The sequence below is a fragment of the Aethalodelphis obliquidens genome, unplaced genomic scaffold (genome assembly GCF_003676395.1).
Source record: "Aethalodelphis obliquidens isolate GAN/ISIS:26980383/991018 unplaced genomic scaffold, ASM367639v1 scaffold39, whole genome shotgun sequence".
Lineage (NCBI taxonomy): Eukaryota > Metazoa > Chordata > Mammalia > Artiodactyla > Delphinidae > Aethalodelphis > Aethalodelphis obliquidens.
The window spans coordinates 1,243,415-1,270,760 of NW_020837983.1; the positions used below are offsets into that span (position 1 = coordinate 1,243,415).

General features: G+C 34.7%; 2 protein-coding genes across 2 annotated transcripts in view; both read right to left on the reverse strand.

Moving 5' to 3' along the window:
- CUNH8orf88 (chromosome unknown C8orf88 homolog) overlaps positions 1–5,562 on the reverse strand; it is a 42,200-nt gene extending 36,638 nt beyond the window's left edge. The window contains exon 1 of the mRNA XM_027131377.1: positions 5,419–5,562. The gene's annotated coding sequence lies outside the window, so the exon portion shown is untranslated. The remainder of the gene's footprint in view (positions 1–5,418) is intronic.
- Positions 5,563–17,345: 11,783 nt separating this feature from the next.
- Positions 17,346–27,346, reverse strand: part of PIP4P2 (phosphatidylinositol-4,5-bisphosphate 4-phosphatase 2) — an 84,766-nt gene continuing 74,765 nt past the window's right edge. The window contains exons 6-7 of the mRNA XM_027131378.1: positions 18,377–18,467; positions 17,346–17,717 (exon numbers count right to left, since the gene is read on the reverse strand). Of these exons, the coding sequence (XP_026987179.1) occupies positions 17,574–17,717; positions 18,377–18,467 (235 nt within the window). The 3' untranslated portion in view covers positions 17,346–17,573. The remainder of the gene's footprint in view (positions 17,718–18,376; positions 18,468–27,346) is intronic.

Sequence of the window (27,346 nt, forward strand, 5' to 3'; positions counted from 1 at the left end):
TACATGCTATTACTATAAAAAAAAATCAAATTCATTACTTTGACTCCAAAGATGTCCCTCCTCCTGTATTCCTTAAGTCATCACCAACTCCCTCATATCACCCTCAGTTAAAGACACCTTAAATTTGTCTATATTAGAGCCCCCACACCATAATCAGTCTCTAATTCCTATCCATTCTACTTCCAAAATATCTCTAAAATATATTTTCTTTACTCCCACTACTACTCTTTTAGTCCCACAGTAGTTCTTAATTCATCTCCCTGAACACCTAGACTGATTTAAATACTCCCTCTCCCTATGTACCTATGTACCTGGGACACAGTGAATATGCCGTTATCATGCCACTTAGAGAACACTGTACTATACTATACTATATACCACACTATAATGGCTGATTTGTCTTCCATACTAGGCAAAAGTGAGGAACAGAGTCTTCTTAAAGTGAGGAACAATATTTTCATTCCTCCTGTGTCCCCTACAACTAACTCAGTACTTGGACTGGATCCAAAGTAGGTGTAAAACAAGCATCTGCTGAACAAATGGGTGAATATAGTCTCCAAACTGTGATCTCCTTACACACATACCTGCTTAAAAAACTTCAGTACCCCATCACCTCCTGAATTATTAACAGAAACAGGACCCAACATCCATGTGTCATACACAGTAAACCACTTACCTATGTCATATTATTTAATATTCAGAACAACTTTATAAATTAGGCACTATTAACAGCTAGAGCTCAGGTCTTGGGTCAGCCTACCTAGGTTCTTATCATAGCTCCACCACTTAGTTATGTAATTATGGAAAACAATAACCCCTATCTCCTAAGTTTGATGTGAAGACTAAAAAAGAAAATCTGTATAAAGCATTAGCACAATGCCTGGTACATAGTAAAAGTTAAATAAATGTTAATTTTATCATTTTTTTATCCTCATTTTACAGAGAAGGCTTAGGGAAATCAGGTAACTTGCCCAAGGTCATGAGTCTAAAAAGTGATGGGTATGCTCATCCCCATGCTTTTGGACAAGATGCTATGATCAAGCTAGCCCCATATTCTCTTTCCACCTCCCACACAGGCAGAACTGTCCAAGTTTCATTAAGTACCCTTCTTATGTGCTCATAAATCACCCCTGTATCCTCTTCCAGTGTGTTGCATTAGTTTCAAATACCTATTATCTGACTATAAAATTATAGCTCTATCACTCAGGTATATCTCTAATGGCTAGCACAGTGTCTAATACACAGTACACGTTCAATAAGTTGTTGAATTCATAAATGTTATTTTGTTTCATCATATATATTCAGGTGCTCTGTTTGGAGTTCCCTCACTCTCCCTGCTGCTCTTCTCCCAAATTGCTATTCATCCTTCAAAGCCAAGGTCAAGTTCCCTCTACTTCCGTGGAAAGTATCCTCATGTCTCAACGCTAACATTAAATAAACTGGTTCACATGAAGTTCTCTAGTTCCTAACAAATAGTTGATAGTAAAATAACAATAGTGGTAGCAACAATAATGATTCTTCTTTCTTCCTCCAGTGGTCCATATTGTATTGGGTTGGCCAAAAAGTTCATTCGGGTTTTTCCATGACTTCTTATGAAAAAGCTGAATGAATTTTTGACCAACCCAATATTTTGCCTATTAATTTTTCTAAAATGTATCATACAAAAAATCTATTATATGCCTAATTGGTTAGACTGTGAGTTAGTTTAAGCCAAAAAAACTAGGCTTTATTTATCTTTGTATCTTAGTAGCTGCAACATAATTAGTTTTACTAAATAAATCTATAAATTTAAATACCTCCTATTTAATGAAAATCTTCTGATGCCTGAATGGACCAAAAGCTTTCCAAATTTTGATACCTATCAAGACAAAGTCAAAAGTAAAACTCCACCTGATTTTGCACTTGCTCATCCAGAAATTGATTGTAACCCATGATTTTAAGCAGAGGTTGGTCTAAGTGACTGTTTCCCTAAGTATAAAATAGGGTTAATCACTTTCTTTATGCTCCAAAGAAATGCTTTCATCTTAAAAAAATGCCCTTGGACATAATTCAAGTGTTAAAATCATAAATTTATAAACAATCTCTCAAAGTTAGCAATGATAACTAAGCACAAAATAGTTACTTTTTCTTGAAATTCGGAGAGATGCAAGCCAGTACTCTAAGTTAACACCCATCTAGATTTGTAATGTGTATGTTAACTGGTATTTCAGCACAGTGATTAACAACCTTCTAAACAAAACTAATGCACTACTTTGATATAATAGGAAAAAAAAAAGTTATAAGCATATGTAGCAAAAAAACCCACTTCAAATATTTATTGAATATTTTCTGTGTGGAAGGGAATATTTTAATATGGACCAAAGAACAGTCTAATATTGCATTATTTAATGTTTATCCTAGCCATTTTAATTAGGACACTAATACTAGTAGTAGTAATTTTCCATCCTGTTTCCCATATGAAAAGAATACAATAGAGTACTTTGGCACACACTTTTTTATTTTTCATTGCTCAGCTGAAATCGAGTTGGTAGGTTGTAAAGTCTTTCCAGTTGCTGAGCAATGCAAATCCCCAGTATTCAATGCAAATCCACAGTTTTCAAGAGTTGGGGAGTTACAGAACTCTTATATGATTTTACAACACATGTAAATAAACAAGCAAACAAACGAAAAGATTTTTCAGTACCACCTACCCTTTCAATTTGTAGTATGAAAACTACAGCAAAGTCCCCAGATACATAAATCCACATCAGTTAAGGAAATTATTAAAGTAAACTATGTCTGCATAGAGACAGTGACATTATAGGGAATAAGTTTGGGATGCATACTATATAACAGCATCATGTCTTAAACAGTGTTATTAATGGAAAAGTATTTACCTTATACAATAATAAGCAATTATTGTAAAACTGATCTAGGATCAGAATCTATGAAGGACAGGGCTCCACAAACCAAAGCCTAATTCTCTGGGTTACAAATAAAGACAGCTGAACGACACAGTCAGCATATAAAATAACTTCAATCTTAAACTCTAATGTCTGCTCACTCATTGAATGTAGAACTCCTTTCCTTTGAAGCTACCTAGGTTAGGCATTTATGATATCAAGTGTTACAAAGAACAGTTGCAAAAAAAACATAACCCTACCTACAACATTGGGTAGCAAGTAGTGGGCCTGTCATAAAGTTGTCTTTGAAATGTAAATATATAGTTTTGTGGTATAAATATTTTTAAAGGACATTTTGATCCAATGTCTCAAAAATTCATTATATTAACACATGCTAAGAAATGGTTACTAACTAAAGTTGTTTTTCAAGTTTACACAAATCATCTTAAAATGCCAAGTGGTATGAACAGAACACTGGTTTGCAAGTCAGGAAACCTGTGTAAGTGCTATTCTTCATCTAGAATACTAACTATATCTTAGGTTGTTTGTTTAAAAAAATATATCAAACTAAATATAAGGGCCCACCAATTCTGAAATTACAAATTAACCTAAAATTTTCTAAAATATAGTACCATGAGATAAGTATATATACTGATCAATTGGGGCAAATTTTCTTTACCCAATATATCCTATTCTTTTTTAATTAAAACTCCATTTTTTGAGATCCTACTACATGTTAAATGCTTTACATATACTATCTCATTTAATTTTGAGCCATACATTAACTGTTGTAGAAAATCATTATTAGCTACTTTACAGATGAGAAACCTGAGGCTAAGAAAAATAAGAGATGTGCTCAAGTTCACACGGTTAGTAATTGGTAGAAATGAGGTTCCGACTATAAAGTTCACGCCCTTGTCTCTAAACTTGTGTGTTTGGTAAGTAAAGACACCTCACTCTCCACTATTCCATGTGGACACTATTTGTATGGAAAAAAAATTAATTATGAGAAGGAACATTTATGTATAAAACCTTGCTGAATAAAGTGGTGTATGCTAATAATTTTCATTTCCTCAATTTTCAATTTTTCTTCAACTACTAAATAAATTGTGGGATTACTATGCTTTCCTCACTCTGCAGACATGGTACACTGCCATTCTAATCCACAGAATGGATTAGATATATGAAACATAATATGTATTATACTTAAAAGCTGAATATTATACTTAAAATTTACAACTTAAATTCTAGATTTCTTTAGAAACTGCTGATGGTTCTGCTGCAATTAAGAAATAAAAGCATATAAAATTAAAGAAATAAGCTGAGAGAAGAAGTGAAAAGACCATGCTTTCATTTACCTCATGTATATTTCCCATATAGGATTATACCAGATAGGATTTAATCTTAATTTTCAACTTCAAAATATCTCTTTTACAAAGTTAGGATTCCTTAAAGCCAAATGCTGCTTGTAAGTAAACAGCAGAAACTGATAACCTGATAGATGAAAAATAACATAAAGGAAATATAGAGGAGTACAGGATAAACTAATTATGACTTACATGATGAAAGACACTTTATACTCCACAAATCGTGTTGCCATATGCAGGAAAAATTAAAACTAAAATATCAAAAAGTTATAAGCCTAGAGTGTCCCCTTATATTTTTCCATTTCATGCTTTCTGACCCAAAATTTTTGTTTTCTCTGTGAAGCATCTTTCAATACAAGCACAATTTAACATTGAGGTGGGATAAAACTGTCCAGGTAATGGGTGTTGGTGGTTGTCATAACTGATGTAACTGTCCTTTTTCAGGTTTTTTTTTTTTTTAGTTCTGCTAAAATATCAGCAATTATAAAATTTTGATACAAATATGTTGTACACCTGAAACTATTATAATGTTATATGTCAACTTTTGTAAAACAGAATACCTTTACATACAAGTTGCATAGAACATCTTCAAATACGTTCATTAACCATTTGCTTTCCTTCTGTGAAGTGACCACACATGTCTTTTGCTTCTTTATTCTTACGGGGTTTTCTTTTCTTATTGAATTTAATTTATTATTAATAAAAACAACTACAGTAATCTCAAAAACAAAAACAAACTGTTGCCCAAAATTAGTAAGGATGATTCTAGGGCATGGGAAACAGTCTTCAAACCATCCCACTACCTAGGACCAGGTCCTGGGACAGCGGGCGATGTGCACTTCCTTTTCGGGCTTTTTATGTGTTTGTTTTGTTTTTGTTTTATCAATATCCCTTCAGCAGTGTAATTCCCTTGGCCACTGGCCCCTCGCCCGGTTTTCCACACCGGCCCCCACCCCTTTCCTTCCGACCTGCTCGCTCCCTTCACACTCTAAGAACCACCTTGGGGACCCTGTGGAGGCCCTGCCTGATTTGCGCCGACTGACCCCAGAGGTTCTCTCCCTCACCTCAACTTCCCCCGTTTCCTCCCTCGGAGACGGCGTCCACTGGCCTCCTCACACCCCGGGACCTGACTTCTGTCCCCGTATGGCTCGTCATCCCCGGCCACCTACCGCCTAAAGATCCGGGAGGATTTCGGGACAAGCAGCCGCGTCGCGGCGCTCAGCCCTAGACGCGGCGGCCGAGCGCCCGGCTGCCCGTCCGTGAACAGCTGCAGCCGCGAGTCCGCTCCAGGCCCAGGGTGGCGGCGACGAGGGCGGGGCAGACGGCGGCTCCCAGGGGCGTTGGGCGGGCGCGGGGCGGGGCCTCGGGCGCCTGGGGCCCAGAGCGCGGCGCAGCCCGGCGGGAGCAGAACCGTTAAACTGGCGGCGTGCGTTTCTCGGGATGTGCAGGGCGCGAGGGGCGGGCGCAGCCTCTCGGGAGCCGCGCGTGGTGCGGAGGCTTCGCCGAGGTGCCTTTGGGACCCCAGCCGGCGGTCCTGCTTGCCCGACACGGGGAGGCGCGAGACGAGACGTCTGCGCGCTGCCGGGCGGCGGACTCCAGGCAGCGTCTGTGAGCTATGCAGCCTCTATGAGCGAGGCCTCCGGTGAGCTGACGACTGAGCCCCTCCCGCGTCGGAGCTGCCGGCGGATCCCGCAGGCGCTGGCAGCTGTCCCTGGCCTGAGTCTAAGTGGTGCTAGGATTCGGGCTGTTATGGAATAAGGGAAATGGTTAACTTCTGACAGGAATACATATCGCACACAGACTGCCGTCCTGAAAGGAACAAAATTCGTTGAGGCGACTCCATCTGAATCCGAATCCTTTATTTTTAATTTTCACTTTTATTCTTTTACTCAATTTTTCACTGTTATTTTTGAGAGTGCCCACTTGGTACTACCACTATACTAGGGGGACGTGGAGGCGGAACACGGGTGAACACGGGTGTAATTACAGGGCTCACAATCCGGTGGGCCCCTGGGCTGGTGAACAAATTCTGTGGGCTGTGCTAAGTATTGCGATAGGGGAGTAGATTTAAGTTGGGAGCATAGTGTAAGGAATGCCTAAACTGACCCTTAGGCTTGGAATGTTAGAGCCGTTTTCGGAACAGCTTATGCTTGGTTTCTTCCAGCTGGCTGGAGGAAGAAGGCAAGGAAGAAGAGACGGTGCAAAGGGAAAAGAAAACTTGTCTGGCGTACAGTAGTTGGAGTAGGGCAAACAGTGTGGAAAGGAAACAGAAGAAGTGGACATGAATCAAAAGTTTGAATCTTTCATAACTTATCTTTTTGAATATTGGAAGGGTCGTTCTCACAGTACTATGGAGGGCAGATTGTGTGTGTGGGGTGTAAGATATAGCAATATTAAACAGGCCACAGAAGGCTTCCCTGGGGGTATCTGCAATAACTCCAATAAAAAATAATGATGTCTGAGATAAGTACCAAAGAAGAAGAGATAGATCTGAGAGATGCTGCTGAAGTGAAATCAATAGTTTTGTGACAGACTGGGTGGAAGGAGTGAATAAGAAGAGAATCTAGGGTGACTCGGGGTTTCTGAGTTGGGTGAACAAGTGAATAGGTGGTGATGACATAAGATAGGGAACACAAGAGGCAGAACAGGTTTAAGGAGGGAAATGATGAGTTCAAACTGGGACTTGTAAATATGAGATTATAAAAGAATATTTAAGTTGAGGTTTTCAAACAGCTTTTTTATGTACACACACAAAAAAATATGTACCCATACATATATAACATATACATACACGTTATAGATAAATTGGAACATTAGGAAAGGGATGCTGATTAAGAAAACCCATTCCAGAAAAAAGTATTTAGAAAGAGGACTCAAAAGGCAAGTACTGCAAAGGAGGCTGTGTAAAGGCAAAGAAAGCTTGACTGGAATGGGATAACTGAAGATGAAATGCCTCTTTGAAAAGGGATCATCTAAGCTAGGGCTGAATGCTGATATAGAATAGGAAAAAGGTATTTAGGGAAAGGGAACTGTAGGTATTAATGTCCTGGGGTGAGAAAAAGTTTAGCATATTTCAGAAACTGATTAAGACCAGTATGGTTGAATAGAAAGCAAGAAGAGAATGCTGAAGATGAGTTTGGAGAGACAGGAAAAGCTGAAATCCTACAGTTTTTTGTAGGCTCCAGTAAGGAGACTGAATTTTATTTTAAGAGCAATGGGAAGCATTGAAGTGTTTAAGTGGGACAGTAATATAGTAGGATTTACCATTTTAAAAGGTGTGGAGTTTCACAATCACTTCCATGCATAGTCAAGTTATTGCTATTTAGGTGTAGAAAAGGCTTCCAGCAACATTCTTACCTTCCACTGAGACAGCTCACCTGGCTTCAGAGACTAAAGTGCAGGTCAGAGGAGGTGTCATGATAAGAACATGTCCTATGGCATGAAGCACCAGAAGTCTGTGGATAATGAAGTCAGTAAATCCTTTCAACCCCCAGATGTAAAAAATTGTAGGTGTAGGATTCAGTTCTCATTAATCTAGTCAAAACAGAAGTTTTCTTCTTGAGGAATATGTTTAACAATGTAACATATACAATTATATATACATCATACAATAAAATTAGTTTTTACATATTACTAAATGAAATCAATAGAAATTATGATAAAAAAGTGAGATGGAAGAAAAAAATTTTTTTCAAATAAAACCAAAATCAGTAATCTACTTCAAGGTATAAATACATTTTAAATATAGTTAATAAGCAGACTCCTAATTTTTTGGATAATTGATGAAGAAGAATAAATTATATAAACACATTGAAATTTTAAAAAATCTCTTGTTGATTTGGTAAGAAATATTGGCATCTACAAGGATAATCCAGAACTTATAATATACATCTACAAAAAGAGCTTAACAACAGGTTAGTGAGCAATTTAAATACTAATTACACTGCCCAAGAAAACTTGAAATGCCCTGAAATCATTGAGCTCACATAAGAAACTCATGACAAGTTTCCCCAAATTTAACAACACTAAAAATTGACACTACAAGTTGTTACTGAAATTAACTTTTCTAAACTTTCAATAATAAAAATAAATTTTGATTGCCTATCCTGGAGAAAATACCAAATTATTTACTCTCACAAGAAAATGCACTATAAAATTGTTTTCAAATGAAGAGGCAATCAAAAAACTAAAAATACAGGCAGTTAATTTAAAATATTTTTTTGGATTTTTTGATGTTTGTGGTATTTGTCAGCTTTTTAAAATTTTTAATTTGTTGTCATTGCATTGTTTTTCTCATTGTAAATAAATATTTACTTTGGTTCAAAAAAAAAAGGTTTGGAGACTGTATCAAGGAAAATACAAAAGTGGAAATAGGAATCCCAGTTCCCAATTAGAAGGATAATAATTAAGAGTTAAATGTGTCTTACTACTTGTAAGTAGAGGTTTTATTTACAATTGTATTTTCTTAGCTTATTTAACTTTACCTTCACAATACCTTACATTTAGTTAATAAAACCTTGTATGATCACAAGTAACCTTGTATGAGCACAAGTAACACGCACACAAACTGGTTTCTGGTTCTCATGGTAGATACTGTCTAGTTAGGGTGCAGTTACAGAGACAATTCCAATTCAATAGCTAATTGTTAAGATAAAGGCATTCATGGTGTGCCTGTGTAGTTCTACTGAAAGCCTGGGAGTTGGGAAAAGCTGAAGAGGTAGCATTACCTAGTGTTTACCAAATGATCTCCTTACCAACCTCCTGTCAGTATTCTTCCTCTTATTATTCCACAAACATCTACAAAGCATTTTATGGAAGATACACATATACACACCCCCAAATACAGATAATCATTGAAACAATGCATGAAAAGCTATAATAGCGATTTGGCTCCACTCAGCTTAGTTCAGAAAAAAAAAAAAAAAAAATTTTTGAAAGTCTATGCCTATTATATGCCAGGCACTGAGGATATAAAAACCAAACTGAGATACGACTTGCATGACTGAGGCACAACTAGTAAGACGAGAACAATAGTCTAAGAGTACCTATAAACCTGTAAGTACAATAGAGGGTAGTATATGTGGCAGAAGTATTTACATGGAATAGAAGTAGTACAAGGAAAGAATTCTGTCTGGGTGGAAAGGAGGAGAGGAAGGATCATGGAAGAGTTTGCAGGGGAGGTAATGCCTAAGGAGGATTTTCAAGGATAGAAAGGAGTTTACCAAGTTAGACAGGGATATTCCTTGCAGGCAGAAGGACATGTCCAAAGGCATATAGAAATAAAACAGAAGTCAATACCAAAAACTATCAGTAATTCAATACTGCAGAAACACAAAATATGAGAAACTGCTTGGGTAGTGGTTCAATATTAGGCTAAAGAAGAATGAAGAGCCTTTTATCTCCCTTATAAGCATGTGGAGAGATGCTGAAGGACTGTAGGTAGGGTATGATAAGATCTTATGTGTATCTAAAAAATAATCACTTAGGTGACTAATGTGGAAAATGGATTGAGGAGAGGTACAGGCAGCAGACAAGGCAAAAATAGAAGCAGAGGGACCTGTTCATAGCCTTTTACAGGAAATGTTGATGAGAGCCACAATTAAGATAGGGAGGAACCATGAAGAGACGTGCACATACTTCAGAGAATAGGGAGAACTGATGGATTGTAGAGGGTGTGAGATGAGAAATAAAAATGGTGATGCCAGTTATCGATTTAGGCAGCCAGGTGGATCTCAGAAACAATGAAAAGATATTGTGAGTTCCCTGAGGAGGAATGAGGGAATGGAATGAATCTAGAGTGTAGGTGGAGGAATGGAACAAAGGTAAGAATAGGTGAAATAAGAAAACAACCACTGTAAGAGGAAGGGAGTCTCTGTGAAAAGTGTGGTAAGGGGCTTTAGGACTAAAGTTTTCATATGGTATCTGTGGGAAATTTGCAGAGAGCGCTGAAGACAGGTAAACAATGTTGAGGTGCAATTGAAGGTAAAGATCAAAAATATGTAGTGGCATTTGTGGTTATGGGATTCATTGGTAAATATAGAAGATGATAGATTGGAATAATCAAGAAATTAGAAGTGTTGAAGGTGATATTCAGGAATGGTAGTACAAAAAGGGTCAGAATTTTGGATAGAGGAAGCATATGTTCAGAGAGTGGATATCTGAGTATGAGTTTGGAGATGGAGTGGTTCTAACTATGGGCGCCCAGAGTGCAGCTACAGTGGTGAATAGCAGACGTGTAATGGAGATAAAGGTCACTGGACTTGAGGGAATCAAAGAAATGAGTCCAGACCAGAGTATTAGAGAGGCCATTCACATTGACATTTAAATCAATGGCATGTGATAAGAATGAAAACCAGATACTGAAGTCTGCATTAATTATGGGGGAGTAAAAGAAGACCTGGGGATGGCAGATGGTAGGCAGAGAGGAACTTTTAAAGGAAGGAGTCATACAGCAGGTGTGTAGGAAGAGGCCAGGAAAAAATAAGGCGTTACATAATCTAAGGAATTCTCTACAAATCTCCTAAGCTTATTCTTGCTAAAGGCTTAATGACTAATGAAAATGTAATGCATTTTCTCCAAGATTATTTAAATATCAAATATCTTAAGCCAATGGTATATTTGGCATAGAGTATCAGACACTGTGGCAAGGTTTTTCAGAAAATTTTATTTAAACACTGGGAACTTACAGTAGTTCTATATCCAAACATTACACATACACATAAGACACTTAAAAACTTCAGAGCAATGTGTGTGATCACTTCCTTTTTAGCAAGTTACCTTAAATGAGTTTTAGTTACATTTACAAAACTGAAGACTATCTCTGTGGAGGATCAAAGACTCTCACCTGTTAAATTACAAATTGTACTCAGATATTTAGCCTTACCTAAAAACTTATTTGGGAGGCAGTCCCAAAAGAATATAGGCTTCTCATTTTTGTTTTTCAATGGTATTCCACCTAAGGTCAAACACATGCGCATTTATCAAACATAAAGAACCTTAGTATTTATTTAAATTTGTAACCGAACATGTAAAATAAATTTAAAAATTAAAAGCCTTTATAAACCTTTTTTAGCATTTTGTGCTATTTAACAATCATTTTAATAAATATTGCTATTACAAGAAAGAGAAGTTATATTAATTAAAATTTATTGTATGTCAATTTCCTTATATTTAATATGTAATATTCCTACTTATTTCCTATGATTTTGTTAATTATAAAAAAGAAAATAAATACATGTAATAATATTTAAGATAAAATGCTATAAAATTAATAATGATATAATAAAATCAAAAAATGTTTTTTAAACTAGAGTATTCTATTCTTTGTGAAATGAATACTTAGGGCAAATATTTTATTTTCTTCCCAGAGATGAGTTACACACAAGTATGGCTAGATCAAAAATAAACAAAAGCTAAACAAAAGAAATGGTGTTATTACTCAAATACAATCAAAGCTTTTTCTATATTAGAAAATGTGAATGCCAGAGAAAGTGCATGTGAACATGTGTATATTTTCAGCATGGTTTAGTACAGTGTTTCTCAGAGTATGACTCAGGAAAAACCAACATCAGAATCATTAGTGCTTGTTTTGAATGCAGATGCCTGTTCTACGCAAAATCTTTTTCAGGTCTATGGGAGTGGCACCTCAATTTCCTCTGGCAAAGCAGAAACAAGAATCCTTTTCTTAGGATTTCTGTGAATATTAAATAGCACATATTGTAAGGCTAGCACCATACTTGCCACCTATCATTATTAGGATTCTTTCTTTTCTGCCAAAATGACATATGTATACTCACAAATGACTTGCTCAAGAATACCTGATCATGGTTCTAATTTTCTCTTTTCTAAGAACTAAGCCTTTTTTTTTTTTTTTTTTCCTACCTTGGACCACAGGGGACAAATAAATCCTTCCTTTTCTGATGAGTGGCTATGTTATATTCTTTCCAATAATGTTTTCCCAGCACTTTCTGTGTTCTACTTCTGTACTAGTCACTGGAAGGCTAAGTATAAACTGTCATAAGTTTGGATGTAGTTAATTAAAAATTTATGGTAATTCATATAAGACTAAGCTTAAATATATAATATGTTAACTTTAAAACTTAAGGTTTTATGGATGAAACTCATTGGTTTGGATTTTAATAAATTTAAAACTCAAGAATCAAATGACAATGTAACAAATACTGATGTGATCATCACTTAGCATTCTTATCTGTTTATCAAAAGGAAACTTAACACTTTCCAACTATTAGTTAATCTAGCACAGAAATAAAGTAAAAATCATTTATCTTCTATTACTCATAGATAACTATTCTTAATGTTTAGTGCTTAATTTTCCTTAGTTTTTTCAACACATAACATGTAAAATCATTTTTTTAAAGTGAATTATACTCTACATATTGATTTGTGATCTGATTTTGTCCCACAATATTTTGTAAACCATTCCAACTGAACAGATGAAAAATTTCATCATATTTTTAATGACTGCCTGTTGTTTTACAGTATAGGTGTACCATAATTTATTTCACCTAGTCCACATTATTGAATTTTTAGACATTTTTTTTCTTTTTAACCCCCATTATAAATAAAAATGTGATAAACATTGTTGTACATATATATTTGTTATCTTATCCATAACACCTTTAGGATAAATTCTTAGAGACAGAATAACTAGGTCAAAGAATGTGTGTGTGTGTTCGTGTGTGTGTGTGAGTACCTTCCCATATCTTTAAAATTGCAGGAATATTACTGCTTTTTAACTTTTGTTAATATGGTAGGTGAAATTCTTAGTTTTTAACCTATAGTCTTTCATCATTAGCAAATTTTTTAAAAAGATGGTGTTTATTAATTATTGTATTTCTTCTTTTGTGAATTGCTTTTTCATGCCTTTAGTCTCTTCCCGTATTAAAAAAAGTAATTCTTTATACTATTTTGAAAAGATCTTCACCAGTTTGTCTTTTGGCTTTACTTATGATTTTTTTTCTTTTAATCATACAATCTATTAATCCTTTCCTATTAATGTATTTTTTTAATTGAAGTATAACTGACTTACAATATGGCATTTCAGGTGTACAACATGATTCGATATTTTAATACATCACAAAATGATCATGATAAATCTAGTTACCACCTATCACTATATTGTTATTAAACATTATTTACTATATTCCCTATGTTATACATTACATCCTGTAACTTATTAATTTTCTAATGGGAAGTTTGTACCTCTTAATCTCCCTCATCTATTTCACCCATCCCCCCACAAACCTACCTTTTTGTTCTCTGTATCTGTGCCTCTGTTTCTGCTTTGTTATGTTTGTTTTGTTTTTTAGATTTCACATATAAGTGAAATGACATGGCATTTGTCTTTCTCTGTCTGCCTTATTTCACTTAGCATAATACTCTCTAGATCTATCCATGTTGTCACAAATGGCAACATTTCATCCTTTTTATGGCTAAGTAATATTCCATCGACTATATATGCCACATCTTCTTTATCCATTCATCTGTTGATAGACACTTAGGTTGCATCCATGTCCTGGCTATCATAAATAATGCTGGACTGAAAATAGGGTTGCCTATACCTTTTGAATTAATGTTTTTGTTTCCTCCACAAAAATACCCAGAAGTAAAATTGCAGCAACCTATGGTAGTTCTATTTTTAGTTTTTTTGAGAAACCTCCATAATGTGTTCCATGGTATCTGTACCAATTTGCTTTCATACCAGTAGTGCTCAAGGGTTCTCTTTGCTCCACATGCTCACCAACACTTGCTATTTGTTGTTTTTTTTATAATAAACATTTTGACAGATGTGAGGTGATATCCTGTAGTTTTCCCTGATATTAGTGATGTTGAGCATCTCTTCATATGTCTGTTGACCATCCATATGTCTTCTTTGGAAAAATGTCTATTCAGGTCCTCTGCCCAATTTTTGTTTTGTTTTGTTTTTTTTTTGGTGTTGAGTACTATGAGTTTTTTTTTGTATATTTTGGATATTAACCTATTATTAGATATATTGTTTGCAAATATCTTCTCCCATTCAGGAGGTTGCCTTTTGTTCTGTTGTTAGTTTCCTTTGCCATGAAAAAGCTTTTTAGTTTGATGTAGTCCCATTTGTTCATTTTTGATTTTGTTTCCCTTGCCTAAGGAGACATATCCATAAAAACATTGCTAAGACTGATGTCAAAGAGCATACTGCCTATGTTTTCTTCCAGGAGTTTTATGGTTTGGGGTCTTACATTTAAGTCTTTAATCGATTTTGAGTTTATTTTTGTATGTGCTGTGAGAAAGTAGTCCAGTTTGATTCTTTTGCATCTAGCTGTTCACCATTTATTGAAGAGGCTGTCTTTCCCCATTGTACATTCTTGCCTTCCTTGTTGTAGATTAATTGACCATACATGTGGGTTTATTTCTGGCTCTTGGTTCTTTTTTTTTTTGGCTCTTGATTTTTGATTCCATTGATAATGTGTGTCTGTTTTTGTGCCAGCACCATACTGTTTTGATTACTGCAACTTTGTAGTATAGTTTGAAGCCAGGGAGCATGATATCTCCAGTTTTGTTCTTCTTCTGCAGGATTCTTTTGGCTATTTGGGGTCTTTTGTGTTTCCATACAAATTTTAGAATAATTTGTTCTAGTTCTGTGAAAAATGTCACTGGTATTGTGATAGGGATTACAATGAATCTGTGGTCATTTTAATAGTATTAATTCTTCCAATACATGAGCATGGTATATCTTTTCATTTGTTTTGTTGTCTTCAATTTCTTTCATTAATGTCAGTTTAATGAGTATAGGTCTTTTACCTTCTGTAAAAGATTGGTTAGATTTAGTCCTAGGTATTTTATTCTTTTTGATGCGATTGTAAATGGACTGTTTTCTTTCTGATAGTTTGTTTTTAGTGTATAAAATTCAACAGATTTCCTTATATTAATTTTGTATCCTGCAACTTACTGAATTCATTTATTCTAGTAGTTTATTGGTGGTGTCTTTAAGATTTTCTATATATATAGTATCATGTCACTGGCAAACAGTGACAGTTTTACTTCTTCCTTTCCAATTTGGATTCCTTTTATTTCCTTTTCTTGTCTGATTGCTGTAGCTAGGACTTCCAATACTATGTTGAAAAGAAGTGTGAGAGTGGACATCCTTGTCCTTTTCCTGATCTTTGAGGAAATGCTTTCAGATTTTTGCTGTTGTGTATGATGTTGCTGTAGGTTTGTCATATATGGCTTTTATTATGTTGAGGTATGTTCCCTCTATACCCACTTTGTTGAGAGTTTTTATCATAAATGGATGTTGAATTTCTTTCTTATTAATATCTGCTTTGGGCTTCTACTTAGAAAGTTTTTCATTAGCATAAGATTATATAAACATTTACCTATACATTCTGAAACAAACGTAAATTCCAAACCCAAGCACATTTAAGAATTTAACATACCAATTCATTCAATCATTTATTCATTCATGCAACAAGTATCTATTGAACACATACACACTAGGCATTCTTCTAAATGCTGGAAATAAAGCAGCAAATAAGACCAAGGTTCCTGCTATCATGGAGTTATATTCCAAAAGGAATATAATCATGTAGCATATAATTTAATGTGGGATTTCAAGTTACTGGGGAAAGAATGTATTACTCAATATACAATGCTGCTACAACTAATCAACCATTAAGAAAATAAACAAATTAGATTTTCATTTCATAAATCAAGTATATTACAAATGGATAAAAAAATCTTTATTTTTAAAATAAAAGCATGAAAATACTGGAAAAAACATAAGCGAATATTACATAAAGGAACATTATATGCATTCTTGAACATGAAAACTTTAGAGTAAGATCTCAAGGCAATTTTAGAAAAACCTCTTATTTTTTAAAAATGGAATAGAACAAGGTAATTTTTGAACAATAATCTTTATTAGTATATTTTTAAAGGTACATATAATCCTGAGCAACTGCATTTATACATTTATCATTTACTCTTTGAAATTTACATGTAGTTTGTTCCAAACTCTCTGATGAGTACATTTTTATACTAATTAGGAACATAAATAATTAAAAATATTATTCTTATCCATGGAATAGCCAATTAATTTACTCAGAGCATCTCATTATCTAATTCTACTACTTCGAAAGCTTTAGAATATTACCTCTCAGTTAAGCAATTTCTTTTTCAAAACTGCAAAGATGGGCAGTGCAAGAGCTGATTCCTTAAATCCTAGTGAATTCTTAGAAAACTATGTTGCTTTTTGTCTTTGATCTGTATTTTGAATAAATTTGGTAATTATTTAACCAGCTATATTTGAGAAGAATGGTAAAAGTAACTGCATCTCATCTCAATATTTTAGCCAGTGTAAAATGTTACAGGGTCCCTTCACATATAAGTATTCCATAATTATCCCAATAAGAAAAATTTACCATGATCTAATGAAAAGGAGGACAACCTAATATAGATACATCTTTGTAAATGGTTAAATATTGTGAAATATGTGAAATACTTCAGTCTCCATAAAGGAATACATAGAGATGATTAACATTAAATTTCAAAAATCTAGGCCAGAACTTTCATAATTAGTAAATTAAAAAATGACAAAAATAAAAGACAAAAAGATCCTATGACAAAGACAAAGATCCTGTGATCTTTGAGAAAAAAACATTTACCCAACATATCTCCAGCTGTGGACAAATAAATATTTTTATTCTTGTATTTTAAATTACTACCAAAATATTATATCTTTCTACAAACAACATAAAACAAGCATACAGTATCTAGAAATGGTCTTTATCTGACAAGAATGTCAAGTCTTTGAAGGTACACTAAATTTTTTTTCCTGAATAAGGTCACTATGATCTTAGTTAAAGTTACAGTAAGCAGTTCAAGCAAAATGTGTATTGCTTAGATTTTAAAGCAAGCAATTGTGTTACTGTTTAATTAAAATATAAGTATAAATGTGAAGCTATTATACCAACATTTATAAACACTTCTTAGAAATACAGATCAGAAAGTAATGGAGTAACTGATTTAAAAATAATGAAAGGTTGATGTTATATGTAAAATTTGGGAACAAATCAAAAATATATTTAAGAGATGTAAAAGAACATGAAGACCAAGATTTATTATTTGGAGCTTGAAAACTTAGCAGCAAAACAACCTATCTGCATATAATGTAGTACAATGAGCATTTGTTCATAAAAGACTCCCAAAGTCTTAAAACTTCATACATAAACCAGAATGAAATCCATTAGGTAAATGATTTAAAGATGCCAGAGTAGTTTATCCAGAACTGCTAGATACTCTCACCTGCATTACCAAATCATAAACAAGCTTATGCAAAACTGTGTTCTGGATAACTCACTCTTATAGCTCCCCAATAACAAGCTCGGATAAGGCAGATCAAACCTAAGAAATAAGCAACTGCCCAAGAAACATAGGTTGCATGAAATCGCCTTGCAAAACCTTGGGTGCCAACCTAAAATAAAAAGCAATATAAAAATAAAAGGTTAGAAACTGAGAACTTGTGTTGGCTTACATGCAATTTTTATGAAGTATATTCCTAAGATGACAAAACCCCAACAAAATATGAGTTGCTGCATTTGTTGGCTACCACTAACAGAGTAAAATTTAATAAAATGACATTGCTAGCTACATTAACTATAAACTTTATAAAGTAAACAAAAATTCCATTAAAATATCTTATTTATAAAAGGAATTTAATCTATATAACCCCAATGTCATCCCCATATTGATAATAAATCTCTGTTTCACTTGAATAAAAAGAAGAATGGTTTTTCAGACCTTCATAGCTGAATGAGCATTGCTTCAGCTTTGGCCATGACAAAATTGGTTCTGGCACTAAATAAAAACAAATGGGCTTTTGTTAAATGGAGGGTAAAATTCCCAATGTCAAGGACCTTCAGAGGGATCCCAAGACATGATTTCACCTGGATGGGCAAGCTCCAGGCCCATGGATTGGCTTCAGATTGCTCATAGTTTTTCAGAAGCTTCTGGGCCTGATATGCGAGGGAGGCAGGTTCTTCAGCGATCAATGAAGGCTGTTCCAGACCTCACCATTTACTACTGATAAAGTTAAGAGGAAAGAATTCTAACAGCGAGTAGAGTAATACTCACAGTTAATCCAACTCCAATGAAAATACATATCATTCCAATGGTAATATATGCACAGCAGCGTCTTCGAGGAAGTGCACTACCCACAGAGGAACTGCAAATTCATGAGAACAAAACAGAATATTAAGTATTTACATGAAGATTCTCCATTTCATCTTTGTGAATACTTATCTATGGCTTTAGTAATACATATACTTCTATTTATTTATTCAACTTGAGAGACAAGAACGTACATAATAATTTTTTTAATGAGTGATCTAAATCATACCTGGTGAATTTGTGTGTGAATTATTGTGGCTTTAAACAAAATTCAAGTGTTGATCATTGACAAAGTCCACAAAAACTCACTATGGTCAATAATGATCATCCAAGATAAAAATTTATTTCCAAAACAATCTATTCCAGAATGGAAAATCAGTGCTGTCTTACAAATAGAAATTGATTTTTTTTACATTTATAACCATTGTTATATGTTTAGTGTAGAAAATTTGGAAAATAAGAATAAAGAATAGAAAGGAAAATTACCTGTAATTCCACTACCATAAATACCGCTATTTTTCTCCAGCCATTTTTTACAACTTATCAATTTAGCATAAACATTTTCTTACATCATTAAGTATCCTCAAACTGGAATTCTGATAGATGAATATAACATAACTTAACCAATTCCCTAGTATTGGACACTTTTTTCTTCTTGGAAATAATGCCAGGTAAGCAACATCTAAAAGCACTGTGCTTATTTTTTTTAATGAAAGTATAGTTGATTTACAATGTTGTGTTAATTTCTGCTGTACAGCAAAGTGATTCAGTTATACATATATATATATTCTTTTTTATATTCTTTTCCATTATGGTTTAACACAGGATATTGAATATAGTTCCCTGTGCTACACAGTAGGACCTTGTTGTTTATCCATTCTATATGTAACAGTTTGCTTCTGCTAACCCCAAACTCCCAATCTATCCCCCTCCCCCACCAACTACCTTGGCAATCACAAGTGTGTTTCTGTTTCATAGATGGGTTCATTTGTGTCATATTTTAGATTCCACACATAAGTAATATCACATGGTATTTGTCTTTCTCTTTCTGACTTACTACACTTAGTATGATAATCACTAGTTGCTGCAATCACCATGTTGCTGCAAATGGCATTATTTCATTCTTTTTTATGGCTGAGTAGTATTCCATTGTATATATGTACCACATCTTCTTTATCCATTCATCTGTCAATAGACATTTAGGTTGTTTCCATGTCTTGGCTATTGTGAATAGTGCTATGAGCATAGGAGTGCATGTATCTTTTTGAATTATAGTTTTGTCTGTACATATGCCCAGGAGTGGAATTGCGGGATCATATGGCAACTCTATTTTTAGGTTTTTGAGAACCTCCATACTGTTTTCCACAATGGCTGCACCAACTTACATTCCCACCAACAGTGTAGGAGGGTTCCCTTTTCTCCACACCCTCTCCAGCATCTATTTGTAGACTTTTTTTTTTTTTTTTTTTTTGTGGTACGCAGGCCTCTCACTGTTGTGGCCTTTCCCGTCGTGGAGCACAGGCTCTGGACACGCAGGCCCAGCAGCCATGGCTCACGGGCCCAGCCGCTCCACGGTGTGTGGCACAAACCCGTGTCCCCTGCATCGGCAGGCGGACTCTCAACCACTGTGCCACCAGGGAAGCCCCTAGTTGTAGACTTTTTAATGATGGCCATTCTGACAGGCATGAGGTGGTACCTCATTGTAGTTTTGATTTGCGTTTCTCTAATAATTAGTGACATTGAGCATCTTTTCATATGCCTGTTGGCTATATGTATGTCTTCTTTGGAAAAATGTCTATTTAGGTCTTCTGCCCATTTTTCAATTTGAGTTGTTTGTGTTTTTGTTGTTGAGTTGTATGAGCTGTTCGTATATTTTGGAAATTAAGCCCTTATCAGTCACATCATTTGCAAATATTTTCTCCCAGTCTGTAAGTTTTCTTTTCACTTCCTTTATGGTTTCCTTTGCTGTACAAAAGCTTGTAGGTTTGATTAGTCCCATTTGTTTGTTTTTGCTTTTATTTCTATTGCCTTGGGAGACTGACCTAAGAAAATATTGGTACAATTTATGTCAGAGAATGTTTTGCCCCTGTTCTATTCTAGGAGTTTTACAGTGTCATATCTTATGTTTAAGTCTTTAAGCCATTTTGAGTTTATTTTTGTGTATCATGTGAGAGTGTGTTCTAACTTCACTGATTTATATGCAGCTGTCCAAATTTCCCAACACCCCTTGCTAAAGAGACTGTCTTTTTACCTATTATATATTCTTGCCTCCTTTGTCAAAGATTAATTGACCATAGGTGTGTGGGTTTATTTCTGGGCTCTCTATTCTGTTCCATTGATCCATATGTCTGTTTTTGTGCCAATATCATACCGTTTTGATTACTGTAGCTTTGTAGTATTGCCTGAAGTCTGAGATGGTTATGCCTCCAGCTTTGTTCTTTTTCTTCAGGATTGCTTTGGCAATTCTGGGTCTTTTATGGTTCCATATGAATTTTAGGATTATTTGTTCTAGCTCTGTGAAAAAGGTCATGGGTAATTTGATAGGGATCACATTAAATCTGTAGATTGCTTTGGGTAGTATGGCCATTTTAACAATATTAATTCTTCCCATTGTGATTATTTTTCATTGTTTTCTTACGATAAATTTTTAGAATCAGAATTACAAAATTAAAGAGATTAAACTTCTAAAAATCTTTTAATACATACTGCAAGAAGCCTATGGGAAATTCATAAAATATATTTCTCAACTGAAATTCCAAATCCAATAGTTTTCAGTTCTCTCTACTTCTAATTTTTTTAATTTTCAAAATGATAAAAGTATAGCAAAGATCAAAAAGCCAATTGGTACTTTCTTCTCTTCCTAAATAAACATATATTAACACATATCATATATCACACATTGTGTTAGTGGATGATATAATTATCTGATTTGTTTGTGTATGGCCAGTGTCCACATTATGCCTACCACATGGTAAATTACTCGTAGAATGTCTACTGAATAAATGAAACACAGAAATGCGTCACTTACTAGGCATAATTTAGAAGTGTGCTATTCCAAAAGGTTAATTTTGCATAACAGAAAAATAGCTTCAATTCCCAAATCTTTTTTAAAATTGATAAATATTATTGCAAATATGTATCATAAAAATTCCTGAATAGTTGAAGAAAAATAGAAACATGTGGATGACCTGGGGGGTCATCATTAATTGCAGTAGTGTACAACCTGCTATCTGGAGTTATTAGGGCATCTGTGATTCATTGCCTTTATGTTACATTTAGCCTTAGACTGCTTTTAGTTTTAATAACTATGTCTGCATTTGGTGATTTTTCCTGCCTTATATCTCACAGCTGGCCACCATTTCTCATTTACCTATGTATCTGCCTCTGGCAGTCTAATCTACCATGGATTAGAAGGCAACAAATTTGCTAGAATATACTCAATAATTCAAAAGGGTCTAAGTGAATACCAGAGTAGCTTTTCTGTGAGCCAAAGGAACACACTTTAGTATATTAATTTCAGTGCATGAATTCTACTTAGAAAACCCATGCTCATTTTTCATCACTCAACTTAAATAGTCACTACCTCTGGAAAATCTTCCCAGGAAAGAAATAACCTACTGCTAGTCTACAACCCAAGTGCCATCTTATCATAGGGAGAAGGCAATGACAAAAACACCTATCACATGCACAATAAAATCTCATACATGTAATACAAATATGGTATCTGTATGCAATATATAGTATTGTTTTGCAAGTGTTAAAACTTTATACGTACATGTGTTAAACTGTATGCTTCTGTGACTTGCTTTTTTTCCTCAGTACTCTACATGAGACTCTTCTACAGTCATATGTGGAAACTTACTTCATTCATTTGCACACCTATCTTCCATTATATGGAATAACACAGCTTACTCATTCTCCCTGTTGATGGACAGTCAGGGTTTTGTTTTGTTTTGTTTTAAATGTTTTTACTATTATAACAAGGCTACTTTGAATTTGCTTTTACATGTTTCCTTATGTACATATGCAGGAATTTCTCAAACATATACCTAGGAATAGAATTGCTGGGTAGTACTGTAGACATGTTTTTAATTTTAACAAATGCCAAATTTATATCCCCACCAACACTATTTGAGAGCTTCCACTGCTCCACCTACATCCTCATTAACCCTTCAACACCTGGTATTGTTCTCATGCTTGACAATTTCACGAGTGTGAATGGTATTTCGTTGTGATTTTATTATGTATATCCATAATTTGCAGTGAGGTTGGACATCTTTTCAAATGCAGGTTGACTACTGGTTTTATTTTTCTATTAATCGCTTGTTCATACCTATTGTCTCTGTCTTGGGCTGTCTTTAACTTACTGATTCATAGATGACATTTATATAATCTGCATACTATTCCATGCAGCTATATATACTGAACATATTTTCTTATAGTCTGTTTTTATAAATTCAACTTTAATAACATATTTTGATCATGAGTATTTACTAATGATACTAATGTAACACAAAGTACTTCTAATATAGTCAAAGCTATCAATCTTTTCCTTTAAGGTTCATACTTTTTATGCCTTGTCTAGGAAATTCTTTCCTACTTCTGTCATAAAAATATTTTTTTTATCTTTTCTTCTAAAAGTATTACAATTTTGCTTTTTGTATTGCCAGCTACAAATTGGCACTTGCCATCTACCTCTACAAGGATTAAATCATGAGTCACTGCAGCTGCTGACCTTCAACATCCCCTGAAAAGGAGTTCAGGGTGGAGTTCAGGAATGAGGCACTTTGTGCTCTGGGAAAAACTGGCGGAACAGGTCTTCAGATAGTTAGATATTTTCAGGAGATTTTATGAGCCCAATTCTTGTATCTCCTTGTATCTAGAAAAGTACTAAAATCCTTCATGGTGATGTCTGCTCCTTGTGACTAGTGGTAATCTTCATGAGACTAGCAGCAACCTCCTGCAAAAAATATGTGCTTGCCTGCATGTACTCCCCCTTTGCCAAAATTGCTTTATACTGACCTTCCCCCCTCCCTCTTTGGAGCAGTTTCTCAGGGCTATCTGAAATGCAGTCTCCCTGGCTATAATCCTCATTATGCCCCCAATAAAAACTCACAGCTCTCACATTGTGTATTTTTTTTCAGTCAGTAGTATTTATGTCGATCTATAAGAGCAGATTCCTTATAATTATCTATTTTTATTTTACATATTTCAAAGTTAGATTATTTGTTGCACTTAAGTTCAAAATTTATATTTCTGATGAAGTGACCATAATGATAATAATTCTTTTTACATCTGTTCTATGATTGCCATTGACTCAGTATGGTAACAAGTCTTCTGCTGCAGTTGCCTTTTCCAAGCAATTGGAGGAAGGGAGAGAAAAGGAGGCCAAGCAGCTTTTGTCTTTAAGGAGAGTATCAGGAAGATGTATTCATCACTTTGTTCATATTCCATTGGCCCTAACATAAACACATGGTCACAATTATCTGCAAGAGAGGTTAGAAAATGCAGTCTCCATTAAGACTGACAGGCCATTAAGACTGACAGTTCTACTGCAAGGAAAAAGAGAACAGCAGTCTTTGCTATTTTAACTAATATTACTATTGCTATTTTATTGTTGGTTAGTGTTTGCCTGGTATATCTTTCATTCTGGTTAGTGTTTCATGGTTTCACCTTTTACTTTCATTCTATGTTCTCATATTTCATGTGTTTCTTCTTCAAATTGCATACAGATGTACTTAAATCTAGTCTGATAATTTCTTGCAAGTTTTATTGACAAGTTTAGTCTAATTATATATATTCTGACAACTAATATATTTTGATTATCCCTTCTACCGTATTTTGGCTTTCTATTGTTTCTCTATCTGCTTTTCTACCCCCTTCTCTGGACTTCTTTTGGATTGACTATGATTCTTTTATTTCATTTTCTACCTACTATTTAGAAAGTTTTACAATTTATTTTTATTCATTTAGCATTCCACTCCCATCTTACATGTTCTTGTTCTTCAATATTTCAGTTCAATTCTTTTATCTATCTCTCTGTTTATTTATTTATTTATTTAATTTTGGCTGTGTTTGGGTCTTTGTTGCTGCATGCAGGCTTTCTCTAGTTGAGGCAAGCAGGGGCTACTCTTTGTTGCAGTGCATGGACTTCTCATTGCGGTGGCTTCCCTTGTTGTGGAGCATAGGCTCTAGGGGACACATGCAGGCTTCGGCAGTTGTGGCACGTAAGCTCAGCAGTTGTGGCTCGTGGGTTTAGTTGCTCTGCATGTGGGATCTTCCTGGACCAGGGCTTGAACCCATGTCCCCTGCATTGGCAGGTGGATTCTTAACCACTGCGCCACTAGGGAAGTTCCAATATTTCAATTCAATTCTATTTTTGTTTCTCCAAATTTGTTAGCATTAATACTATTACTGTTATGTTTTTGGTATTTTATATAGTTAGTGTTCCTGATGAATGTTTAGAATTTCTTGGTTTATACTTTCTTTATTCTTACAGAGCAGAAATTTCTTCAGGGATATTTTCCCTAAATTCATCTTTTATCAATTTTTTAGTGAGGGTATCAGAATGGTAACCACTCTGTTTTGGTTGTTACTGCTGGTTAGTTGGTTCTGCATCTGCAAATATCTTTATTTTACCTTCATTAGTCTGTGATGGTTTAGACACTTTGACAGTTAATTTCTCTTAGAACTTTGAAGTATTTTTAAACTTTTTGGCTTCCATTGTTGTAGTTGAGATGTTTGCTGCTATCTTTTTCATACTAAAAATCTGACTTTTCTGTCTCTGCTTTTAATATGTTCTATTTATTTTAGGTTGTCTGCAAACTCACTATAACATATTTGTTTATTCTGCTTGGATTTCATTGTTCCTTTTGAATCTACAGGTTCATATCTTTCATAGATCTGAAAATCCTTAGGGATTATCTCTTCAAAATGCCTCTATCCCATTCTCTAGTTTTTCCTTCTAGATCAGAAATATATCAGATGCTCTTATATATATTTATTTCAATATTATTTTCATCTTTGTCTCTCTGATGGATTCTAGGTAATTTACTTTACTCTATCTTCCAATCCATAACTTTAGTTGTCAACTTAATCTGATCTGCTGTTTAGCTTGTTCCACTGTACTTTCATTTCTGTAATTTTTAATTTCCAGAAGTTTTACTGTATCTTTCAAAACCTGCCTGCTTATTGTTTGGGTTAATTAATTTTTTATTTTTAAATAATTGTAGACTCAAAAGCAGTTATAAGAAATAATACAGAGCGCTCTCATTCATCCTCTACCCAATTTCCCCCAGTGGTAACATCTTGCAAACTACAGTACAATATTATAACCAGCGTACTGACATTAATAAAATCCACTGATATTCATATTTCCTGTTTTACTTATATTCATTTGTGTGTATGTGTATATTTAATTCTGTACAATTTATCCCATGTGGAGGTTCATGTACCCACCACCACAGTTAAGATACAGAAGAGTTCCATCACTGCAAGGATCCTTTTATAACCACACTCACCTCCCTCTTGCCTACCCACCCTCTGTACTCACCACACCATCACGCACCTGTTCTCCATTCCTAAAATTTTGTCATTTCAAAACTGTTATATAAAAGGAATCATGCTGTAAGCCACCTTGTGTGACTGGTTTTCACTCAGCATAAATTCCCAAAGATTCACCCAAATGGTTGCATGGATGAACTGTTGTTCATTCCTTTGACTGTTGAATAGTATGTCAAGGTCTGGAAAAATCACAGTTTGTTTAACAATTCAGCCATAGAAGGACATCTAGGTTGTTTCCAGTTTCAGGCTATTAAGAATAAAGTTGCTATGAACATTTATGTACAGATTTTTGTATGTGCCCAGTTCGTTTCTTATAGACTCTTATCTGTCTTCTCTTATTTCTATTAAAAAAAACCATTTTAGACATGGTTATAACATATTCTATAGCTAACATTATAATATCTGAAGTTCCTAGAAGCCTAATTATGCTGTTTGTTATCAATGCCAATTCTGCTTATTGTATCTTGTTTCCTCATGTTGGTATTTTTGTTAAGAACTTATTTTGACAGACCTTAATATAAGAAACCCTAGCAGGCATGGTTTAGGAATGTCTTCATCCACAGAGAATTTTCATTTGCTTTTCCCAGGCTCCCTAGAATGATACCAATCTTAAACTACTTTAAAATGATTTCTGGGACTGGGTTTTCTTAGACCATATAAACCAGGTAAAATATAAACCTGAAATTCACTGTTCTTATAAAAATTTCCATTTGTATTCTTCCTTTTCTGGTGGGCATTTTCCTTGACCTACTCTATTCATGAAGAATAGTCCTTTATTGGGGGTGGGGATGGATGGTATTCCAACTCTCCACCTTCTGCAAGACCAAGGCCTTCTCTCTCATTCTTCATTGAACACTGAAACCCAAGTATCTGGGTCCCTAGTATTGATAAATACCCTTAGGACAGCCCTGGTGGTCATTTGCTCTCCATTTTTGTTCCCTGGGGATTTTCTTAACTTTCATATGAGCTGAACAATGCATTTAAAAGGATATTTGTAATGGTTAACTAGTCTTTCATATTACTGGATGTGAAAGTCAAGAGCCTCTAATATACAAAAATGTGGACACTGAATATCCAAGAGGAAAAGATCATGCAAGGTTTCTCAAACATCTGATTATTCACCCTTCAAATTATTTACCTTCCCCTTCATAACACTCCCCTGTGAAACACTAGCATTGTGAAGGACACCTGGAAAATAAAGATGGTGCCAAGCAGTGTTATTTAAGCACAATTTTAAGATGAGGTAGCCAGGGAAGGCTTTATTAGGTGAAACTTAAGGGCAGGGTAAGATGTGAATAGGTGGGAGAGTAAGTCATCTTAGCTGCTAACAGTAGCTAGAAAAAATAATACTTTTGTTCAAGGAACAAGCAG